General features: G+C 50.0%; 1 protein-coding gene across 1 annotated transcript; it reads left to right on the top strand.

The window, feature by feature from the left end:
• The first annotated feature begins 6,477 nt into the window (after positions 1-6,477).
• Positions 6,478-10,131, top strand: LOC130706279 (uncharacterized protein CXorf49 homolog). Its single transcript, XM_057537666.1, has 5 exons — positions 6,478-7,725; positions 8,431-8,587; positions 9,117-9,193; positions 9,461-9,506; positions 10,091-10,131. The coding sequence occupies exons 1-5, from the start codon at positions 6,478-6,480 to the stop codon at positions 10,129-10,131; spliced, it is 1,569 nt and encodes a 522-aa protein (XP_057393649.1).
• Positions 10,132-10,628: the final 497 nt, after the last annotated feature.

The raw sequence follows: 10,628 nt of genomic DNA, 5'->3' as shown, positions 1-10,628 counted from the left end.
AATTGAAAATCATTGACCATAAATATAAGGAGAGTTCGTTATTTCTGAACTCTCAATTCTGTTCCATTGATCTATCTCTATGTCAGTACTACACTAACTTGATTATCTGTATTTTTATAGTAAATAGTTTACTATTATAGTAAACTATTACTATAATACTACTAATACTATAGTAGTATAGTATACTATAGTAGTATTATAGTAATAGTTTATAGTTTTGAAATCAGAAAGTGGACGTCTTCCAGGTTTGTTCTTTTTCAAAGTAGTTTTGGATATTCTGTTTTGTTTTGTTTTGTTTTGTTTTTCACTTCCATATGAATTTTTGGATCAGCCTGTGAATTTTTACAAAGAAAGCCTGCTGAAATTTCGATAGAGATTGAATTACCATATAAATATTGAGTCTTACAACCATGAACATGCAATGCCTTTCCATTTATTTAGATCATCTTTAATTTCTCTCAACAAACATCAATTTGTGTTTCTCAGTGCATAAGTATTACATTTGGTTTGTTAAATATATGCCTAAGCATTTTATTCTTTTTGATGCTATTGTCACTAGAATTAAGTGTTCCTTAATTTCATTTTTGGATTATTTGCTACATGTATATAGCAATAAAATTTGTTTTATGTATTAATCTTGTATTCTGTGATCTGTTGAACTTCCTTATTAGTTCTACCATTAGAACCATTTTTGTGGATTCCTTAGGATTTTCTGCATATGAAATCATGTCATCTGAGAATAAAAAAAATTTCCTTTTTTATTTCCTATCTGGATGACTTTTAGTTCTTCTTCTTCCCTGTTTGAACTGGCTCAAACTTCCAGTGCAATAATGAATAAAAGTAGTAAGCATGTCTTTGTTGCTGACTTTAGGGGAAAAGTATGCAGTCTTTCACTACTAAATATGATGTTAGCTGTAGGTTTTTCATAGATATTCTTTATCATGCTGAAGAAATTTCTTTCTATTCCTAGTTTGTTATTGTTTTTATCATGAAAGGTGGTCGAATTTTGTCACATGCTGTTTCTGTGTCAGTTAATATGATAATGTTTCAGTGCTTTCTTCTTTTAAAATAGTGTATTACATAAATTGATTTTTAGATGTTAAACCAACCTTGTATTTCTAGAATAAATCCCACTTGGTTATGGTATATAATCCTTTTTATATGTTTCTGAATTCAGTTTGTTAATATTTTCTTGAGGGTTATTTCATCTATATTCATGAGAAAGATTGGTATGCAATTTTCTTTATTTTGGATGTCTTTGTGTGTTTTGGGCATCAGGGTAATTGTGCTGGTCTCAGCCAATCGATAGTGATACTGTCAGCTAGAAATACCTGGAGGCACTCACCTGGACTCCAAGGCGAGCCCCCACAGATATTTCCCCTTTCAGAACCAATGTTGTGGTTGAACTAGCCCTTGTGGTTCTTATTATAATTGCAAGATGCACCTCAGCAATAACCTTTAGGAAACTTTGAAAGGAGGAAGTTTATTACTCACAAGTCCTGGAGGGTACATGGCATGCCTTGGACCACACAGAAAGGTTGTGGGTGGAGAAAGAGAGCTGGGACCTGGGGTTATGTTTTTATGGGGTCAAGAGTGAGGGGCCTAGGGTTTCTCAGATTCACTCTTTATTGATGAATTTAAAACAGAATGGGAATTAAAGTACAAGAAGGGAAAAACAAGCAGCCAAAGGGTCAGTTATCTAAGTCAATCAGAGATCTCTAAAACAAAGGAAACTTCAGGGGTGTGGTGGCCTGGCTCTTTACCTAGTCGTGTAGCTGGCAATTTGTTCTTTTTGATATAGCTGTCTTTGAAGTGGTGCCTCAGCAATCAGAAGCTTAATGTCAGGCACTTGCATTACAATTAAAAAAAAAAACTGTCAGAGGCTCACACTGCAGTAATATTGGCCTACTAGAGCTATTTTGAAAGTGTTCATTCCTCTTCTATTTTCTGGAAGAATTTCTGGAGTGTTGCTATTATTTCCATCTGAAATGTTTGGTAGCATTCAGCAGTGATGCCATCTGGACAGGAGCATCATTGTGGGAAGATTTTTAATTATTAATTTAATTGACTGTCTATTATTGAGTCTGTTTTGAAGTTTGTGTCTCTCTACAAATTTTTTCATTGCATATATGTGTCTAATTTGTTGGTATAAATTTTTTCATACTATTTTCTTATAATTTTTAAAATTCAATAGGCTCAATGGTGATGTCTCCTTTTTCAGTCCTGATTTTAGTGATTCCTTAGGAATCTCTTTTTTTTATCTTGGTCAGTCTGCCTAAGGTTTGTGATTTGTTATCTTTTGGTTTCATTGTGTTGTCCAAAAAAATTAATCAATAGTCAATCTAAGAAAAATGGAAATTTTTATTTGAGCCAACCTGAGGACTATAACATAGGAGACAATCTTCAGAAAACTCTGAGGACTGTTCCACCCATTGGAGGTAAAACCGTTATATAAGTTTTTGAGACAAAGTAGCATATTAATAGTTTACATAGTCCAACAAGGCGAGTAGTGGGTATTAATGACCCATTACAGGATTGAGAAAGGAAAGTTACTCTTAAGGAGTTACCTTGCTGGTTCCAGGAGGAAATTTCTTTTCTTTCTTTCTTTTTTTTTTTTTTCTTTTTTTTTTTTGGCGTGTGGGCATTCCTGTATCTTTTAAGGGGGATCTAGTTAATGTATAATGTGATGCACAAATCACACTAAAGGGGAGGGGGTAGTGGCTCAAATGGGCAGAGAGAATTTTATGTTTAAAATTTTTCTTGTCCTGCCTGAAAATAATTTTATTTCATTAATTCCACTTTTGATCATTAATCTTTCAATAGAAAGCATTAGGTGATCAAGTATTTGGTCCCTAAATGTTAGGGTGATTCTTTACCTGCCTTGGGTCCATCATGTCCCTTGATGCTGGGTCCTAATAGTCCGGTTCTTTCTTTCCTTTTAGGGGGTGGTACTAGTAAGATGTCTGGCAAGGAATAACGGTCAATTCCAAGTTGTCCAATAGGACTTGCACCAATTTTACCTTGCATGTGCATTGTGCATGTCCATTATTTTATAGAGAACTATAGATGTGATCAATAGTTCCCAGTTGTTTAGATATCATTATCTTAGTAGGAGCAGGTGATACACAGTGCAAAAAACAAGAAACTAAAACTTTATAAGTTACACAAACTGTAATCAAAGTTGGCAATAGGAGGAACAATATCATTAGTAAAGATTTAAGCCAATATCCTCTTGAACCAAACCATTTTCCTAGCATTTCCCTTAAACTGGGAAGAGGATCATTCAGAGTGGAAATCTGATTTTTCAGACGCACCATAAGGGGGGGTTGCATTACAAGACTCATCAGGTATAAAAACACAACATGCACTATGTATTATAGCATAAGCTCCCCCTTGAGAGGTGTTAGAATATTGAGGGCCATGCAATTCTGTAGGACTGCTTTTCTCATCATGGAAATTTCTGAACTGAGCAAACAAATGGCTTGGTTACTATCATTTAAGGATTGCTGGGTGAATTTTGTTAAAGCCTCTATATGAGTAATGATATCTTCTATTCCAAGTGAAGGAATAAATATTGCAGCCAAATAATCATACCATTGGAAAACTGATTGAACCCAACATGCCAACATTGAAAGCAGAATGACAGCAGCTGTTTTCAAGGCTACCTGTAGGTGACATTGAGCCTAAAGGAAACCAATTGTACACCATCCTAACCAATCTGGGGAGATCCAAGGCCATAAATTTGTTCCATAAACCTATTGGGTCCTGTTAGGAGCTATCCCACCATTTTAACATCTAGTGAAAACCGTCTTTCAGACCTTGAAACATACACCCAAAGGTTATCAAACATTAGGTAGGATTAATTTGGGATTTAAAAACATTGACTAATGTGGATCTGATGCCATCGTTCTGCAACTTGCAGCTTGAAGTCAGGCGGATGCTTTCGAAAGCTGTGAGAATGGCCTGATGCATTCCTTTGGACTGCCACGCTTTATGCTACTGGATGCTAAGCCACGTTGCATTCATCCATTTCCTTACTGATGGGAATTTGGAGTGTTCCCAGTTTTTCCCATCACCAACACCCTTGTGCCTGTGTTCTTGTACGAAGAGAGTGGAGAAGGTGAGAAGAAGTTCTGGGAGTCTCTCTATGGGCGAGGGAGGAAGGGAGTGGAAATGGTGAGAGGGAAGACGGAGGCTTCCACTGGATCCACTGGTAATGTTTCATAGGATGCTGGTGGATGCAGGAGATTTTGCTATATCCTTCCTTATTCATTTTAACATATTTGAAATAGCACACCATGACTTAAAAAGTCACTGGGAGAAGTGGAAGAGGGCGGTATCCACAAACAGGCAGGCACCATCGGGGGCAGGCTCGAGGAGGAGGATTGCAGATTTACAGTGCACCCAATCTCCCCTGCTCTGTAACTTCTCCAGCATGGCCAGCTTCTCAGGTGCAGACCCAGAAAACTGGGCCTTTGAGTTCCACAGACAAGAGGGGTTCAGACATCCCAGGACTCTCCAGGAGGTCAGCCAGAGCAGGATGCAGGAGAGAGAGGTGACTGAAGGCAGAGGAGTATGAAAGGGAAAGAGCAGAAGGAAGGTATGAGAGGAATGGAGGGGTGTCAGAGTAGGAGTTGGGTGGCAGACAAGGGAAATTCTAACATCCATGGGCCATATAGAAACCAAGAGAGGGACCACTCCCCAGACATCAGTACTGCTCAGCTCAGGGAAGCTGAGAACTGACAGTTCCAAGAAAAATTGAGAGACACCTGGCTATCCACACCCACCCCCATCACAACTGGTAGGCCTTGGTTGTGCGTCCTTCAAAACTTTAAGACATACTTGTACATATACTTGAATGAATTCTCATATATTACATAGGATTGACTGGTGTGTGTGTGTGTGCCCACGCACGCAAGTGCTTTAATTTACAAATGTGAATCCAAAGCCATCGTTCTGCAACTTACAGTTTGAAGTCAGGCGGATGCTTTCGAAAGCTGTGAGGATGGCCTGATGCATTCCTTTGGACTGCCACGCTTTATGCTACTGGATGCTAAGCCACGTTGCATTCATCCATTTCCTTACTGATGGGAATTTGGAGTGTTCCCAGTTTTTCCCATCACCAACACCCTTGTGCCTGTGTTCTTGTACACTACAGGTACCAGCGTGTCTCCGGAAGAAGTACCAGGCAGCGGACTTGCTGGAACATAGAGGAAATAGCTTTTATTTTTCCTTCCAGTTTTAAGATCTTGGGCTCAAAGCAAGGACTCTGGAGTCAGATTGATTGGTTTCAATCCTGCCGCTGATCCCCACGAGCCAAATGACCTTGGGCCCGTGGCTGAACCTCTCAGTGCCTGTTTCCTCACCGGTAAGAGGCCAGTAATAGTTGGTACTATAGTTCTAGGCGTGTCACGCGGATGCATTACTATCTATGCCCAGCGCTTAGAAGAGTGCCAGGCACAGAGTCCGTGCTGGCACTAAGTTGCTTTCAATGGATTCTGCCAGATTACCTCCCAAATGGATCTCTTGCACCACCGCCACAGGGGTTTGCTCCTAACCTCTCCCACCCTCGGAATGGTTAAGCTCTTTGAAGGCTGTCAACCTAGTGTGTGAAACCCGATTCGTGGTTTTAGCTCACATCTCCAGGATCAGCGGTGGGGAGCATCTCTTGGGGTGTAACTGGCCACTGCGATTTCCTCTTCTTTGAATTTGCCTCAGAGCGGGGGAAGGGCTGATGGAGCGAGGCCAACCCCAGTCTGTCCGCCAACCCCAGTCTGTCCGCCAAACCCGCCTGCCAATAACGTTTGCTGAGCCACATTTGATGGAGCAGTTGAGACAGAGACCTTACAGAACGAAAATACGATCCCTTTGCTCTCTGGCCGACCCCTGATCGCTGACTGCGGGACTCCTGTGCCCATTCTCCTGTTGGGTCGTAAGGCTTGCGGTGGAAGGGAGGCTGGCAAATGCTTTCGGCGCCTGCTAGGCGTCCAGCGCCTCCATCTTGACGTTTCATCCTCACCACCCGTGGAGCCCAGCGCCCTCACTCCCCGACCCCCTGTGTAGATGGGAGACGGAGGCTCAGAGCTGTGACTCTAACCGGAAAGGGGAGGCGGGACAGGAGGAGGCGGGCCGAGAGGCTTGACAGAGGGAGGCACTCCCACCATCCCCTTCGCCAGCCCACTGCCCGGACCGCCCACAGGCTTGGGGGCAAACCAGAGGCCCTCGACCCCATTGGTTAGGCCTCGAGGCGGCAGGCGAACAAGGCGCCCGCTGGTTGGCGGGGCCTGGACCAATGAGGAGGCCGCGGCGCGGGCGTGGGAGGCGCGCTGGAAGCCGCGCGTCGTCTCCTTTGAGGCGAGCTCGTGCGGCGCGTGAGGTGGCTGCCGCTGCCCTCTGAGCGCCGCCCGCCTCACCCGCCGTGACCGCGACTCGGGCCATCGACCGTCGCCCCGGTTCCGGCGCCGCCAGGGTCGCGACATGAGCTCCCCCGATGAGGTGTCTGTGTGGGGAACGGGTTTCGGCCCAGAGGGCGGGGAGCGGGCCGGCGTCGGCCCGGCCGGCCCCGCAGTCCCATGGGGACCCGACCCAGGCCCCGAGCCCGGGGAGCCGCGGAGCGGCGAGGGCGGGGGCGGCTTCCCGGACCCCGAGGGCTTCCAGTTGGAGCGGGAGATGCTGGAAGCGGGAGGGCCGGTGCCGTGGGGCCCCGAAGGCCGACCTGGCTCCCCGGCTGACGACAAGAGGGACCTCCTGGACCTGGACGAGGAGTCTGCGGCGGCCATCTTGCTGCAGCTGGCCGAGTGGGACGTGCTGGGCGTCCGCAGACACCCGTCCCTGGAGAGCTGCGCCGCCTTCGAAGTGTCCGCCGCGTGGGCTGGCCTCGAGGCGGGCCCCGGCGGTCGAGGAGCGCCCGACCAGAGCTGTGGGGAAGCGCCGCCAGCTCCGGCCCGCCCTCTCCACCTCGGTGGGCCCGAAGCGGGCCGGGCCTGGGGGAACCCTGAGAGAGGCCCTAAGCGTAGGTTGAACGTGGCCGCGGATCGCCAGCGGCTCCCCGAGGAAGGCCTGGCCTGGCTGCTGTCCAACCCCGAGTCCTCAGATGAGTTCAGTGAGACACAGCTGATGACGGTGAGCACTTACCCCAGAGGAGGAGGCCAGGCCGAGCCCAGCAGACCCGAGGATCCCGGGGACACTCCCAGACACTCGAATTTCCAAGTCAGGGAGAATTTCCTTCACGTGCCAGGCTCTTCCCTGTCCTCGGCTCCGCGAGGACTCACTTCGGTTGTGGAAACGGAGGACGTGGGAGAGCAGGGCATCTCTTCCCCTAAGAAAATGCGGAGCGTGCTCTGGGGGAAGGGGGGCAGCAGGTCCAGCTACCCGGGAGCTGCTGCTGCTGCTGCTGCAGGTGGCCTGCCGTGGGTCACTCCTAGGAAGAAGGGGGCCCAGGAGAAGAAATCCCTCAGGGGAGCCTCCAAACTTGCCCCGGGGACAACCTTCCCTTCTGGGGGAGAGCGAATCTCGGCAACTGCCCTGGAACCGGCCACCTTGCCCCCAATCTCTGGTATTCCGCTGCTTGGGAGATTCAAGAGGTATACCTTGGTCCCTTTGGGAACCGAACAGTCCAAGCACACCGGCGCTGGGAAGAAATCCGTGGCCAGGCGGGCAAGGGAGTCTGAGGCGGTGGCGGGAGAAGATAAGGACCCAAATAGAGACCCAGCCGCAAAGGGCCAAGTGAGTAGGCCATGCTCCTCCTCTCTCCCCACTCTTCCCCCACCCCCGCTCCAACCGCCCCCAGGACACACGTCTTCACCCATGCTGCCTCTGTCCATCCCTCAGGGGTCGTCATTGGGTGCCCCTCGGTCACTGGGTCATTAGGATGCCAGATCGGGCTCCTTTTACTAGGGACAAACATTAAGGTAGCACTTCGGGTGTGCTGGGCCCGGTTCTCCACTCTTGGCCTGTTTCCAGCCTCCTCTGCGAGACTGGGGCTGGGATGGAAGGGAGGGCTGGTAGCTGAATTGGGTCGGGGGATCCCTTAAAAGCTTCCCCAAAAAACCTCAGTATTTAGACTCACCAGCTTCCTGATTCCTACTTCCTAGCTGTTCCCCAGACCTTCCTTGCAGGGGACCTGGGCTTTCTCAGTGCCCCACTGTTGTCCCTAGATCACCTCTGCCTGCTGGCCTGGGGCTGACTGAGGGAGGAAGTGCTAATGAGATCAGCCTTTCAATTCCCTTCCCAATTCCCTGCCTCACCCCGGCCCCTAATCACATAACTCTCTCTCTCTCTCTCTCTCTCTCTCTCTCTCTCTCTCTCTCTCTCTCTCTCTCTCACACACACACACACACACACATACACACACACACACACACACACACACACACACACACAGAGAGACACACATCCTTAGTCCAAATCGGTGAGAAATTCTTGTTTCAGCTGCCAGCTTACAGGCCAGGCACATGTTTTCCACGCATGCATCGTGGAAAAGCCAGCAGTGGCGACCTCAACACCAGAGGCCCCCAAGATCCAGGCAACTCAGAGCCCTTGGCCCTGAACCCAGGAGAAGTCATGCCCAGGGGGCCTGTCCCCTCAGGTGAGTGTCGTGGGTTTGATATGAGGGGAGGGGAGAGGGGTGGAGGACAGAAACCTCTGGCTCTGTCTCTGCTGGGGGCACAGCCTTGCTCCCAGGCAGCTTCTCCCACAGGAGACGGGGTGCTGGCAGGGCTGGCCTTGAGCCACATCATCCTCTGTGTGGGGTTTGTGCGGCCGGGGTGATGGGTGGCAGTGCCCCAAACAGCTCCTCCGGGTGTAGACTTGCAGGGGAACAGCCTTTTCTGTTAAGTCCTGTTCGCCCACATTGCTCTCCCACGTGCTGGCTGTGGCTGCAGCTCTGGGAGGGTCGAATCCAGAGCCACAGTCTTTGGGGCCCGCGGTGGCGAAATGGCTGCCCCCGGGGAACAGGGGAGGCAGGCCCAGAGAGAAGGTTCGGGCTGCTGGGCAGAGCAGGGGCGGCTTGTTGCCAGCGGAGGGTGGTGCTGCCTCACCTCACGTTAGACCCCGCTTGGCCCTTTCCACCTCACTGGGAGCCTGGGAAGCTGGATTGTGTGTCCTTTCCCTCTCAGGTGACCGGGAGCCACTTGACCATCCCCCAAGACCGGAAAGGCAGCAGCAGCCACTGGGAACGCAGGGCTGTCCTTGGGTAATGCTTCCTCTGGCTCCTGGAAATGCAGGCCCAAACTCGAGGGCGGGATCTGGGTCCAAGTTCAACTGACATGTGTGGGGCCCCCCCTCCCCTGCCCCCATCGCGTACCCCACGGAGGGAGCCCACCTCCTTTCCACTGAGGAGCCCTTGCCAGTCTAGCCACCCGGCTTTGGGATGGAGGGCCCTGGAGAGAGGAGAAGGTGGAGGAGAGAGGAGGCCAGAGTATACTAATCATTTCTCTTCCTCCTGTGTCTGCTGGCCTAGTGTCTCGTGCTACAGAGAGAAATAGACGACCTTAAGGAGCAACTTGGTATGAGGAACCAGGGACGGAGAGCGGTGTCTTAGTGCAGAACCCAGGTGGGCACCTGGGGTGGGGGTGGGCTGCAGGTGCAGTCGGCCTCGCAGGGACCAACATCCCTGTGGGGAGGAGAACCTAGCAGGCCTGGCCCTGGAGCCGGCTGTGCATGTACAGCTGGGCGTGTGTACAAGTAGCAAAGTACTGTCTGGACTGCATGCACACTTTGCCAACCAGACCAGTCCTAGGGAATCTCCTTCTGATAGGACTTTTAGAGATGCCTCGTTGATTTTTTCCTTGAACTGCTGCTTGGTGTGGCTTCTAAGGTTCTTGTTGGATTGTTTGTTTGTTTGTGTGACGAGTTCTGACTGGTTGTGGCACGGCCCACAGCATGAGAGCCGCTGGCACATTTTGTTTCCCTTTAGGAACCGGTTCCACATTCAATTTGGGTGGTGGGGAGTGATCAGGCCCAGAGCTCTTTGCATCGGGTCTGGAGGGGGTTTCAGGTTGCAGGGCTAGGCGGTTCCTCACGGGGATAGGGGGACGGGCTTCTATATCCCTCTGTCTGGAGCGCCTGCTAATGCCTGTCCCTGTTGCAGCCGCCATGCAGTACCTGGCTGACAAGTTCCAGACCCTTTGAAGTGAGTGTTACACACACCGTACCCCTTCCCACAGTCCTGGCTGTTGAGCAGGGCTGGGGGCTGGCCCTGGCTTGAGGCTCTTCCCTGACTCCGCTGTTTCACAGGTTGAGCCCAGCGTCTTCCTGCAAGAGGAGCAGCTGGTACCTTTGGGGCCCGGGAGCTGTGGCCAAGCTCGTTCCCTCCTGTTCTGCCTCAGCTCGGGCTTCCTCTCCCCCTTGTTTTGCCCCCGCCCCGCCCCAGTTTCACAGCAGTTTCCAATTAAAGTACCTCTCATGTTCTGTGTTCTGCCTTCTCTCTGGAGGGGTAGGGGTAGGGGGCCGGGGCGGGGCGCTGCTCCACGTCAGAGCCTTTTCCAGAACAGTATCTCCGGCATCCTGTGGTGGGGACTCTGGGCCAGCCTCTGCTACCATCCCTGCAGTCAAGCCAGCGGAGTGTCCCAGGTCTGGGTCCTGTGTGGGCTCTGCCAGGCCACATTGGCACGTCCTCCCTTTCCCCC

This window comes from Balaenoptera acutorostrata, chromosome X (assembly GCF_949987535.1).
Source record: "Balaenoptera acutorostrata chromosome X, mBalAcu1.1, whole genome shotgun sequence".
In the NCBI taxonomy this organism is placed as follows: Eukaryota; Metazoa; Chordata; class Mammalia; order Artiodactyla; family Balaenopteridae; genus Balaenoptera; species Balaenoptera acutorostrata.
The sequence above is the reverse complement of the archived record's forward strand: the minus strand, read 5'-3'. Positions and strand labels throughout refer to the sequence as shown.

Bases quoted from the DNA above. Each gene is read 5' to 3' on its own strand.
- LOC130706279 (XM_057537666.1), top strand. From the start codon at position 6,478: ATGAGCTCCCCCGATGAGGTGTCTGTGTGGGGAACGGGTTTCGGCCCA. The intron at 8,588-9,116 runs GTGAGTGTCGTG...TTTCCCTCTCAG, and splicing joins CAGGGGGCCTGTCCCCTCAG to GTGACCGGGAGCCACTTGAC. The intron at 9,194-9,460 runs GTAATGCTTCCT...CTGCTGGCCTAG, and splicing joins GAACGCAGGGCTGTCCTTGG to TGTCTCGTGCTACAGAGAGA.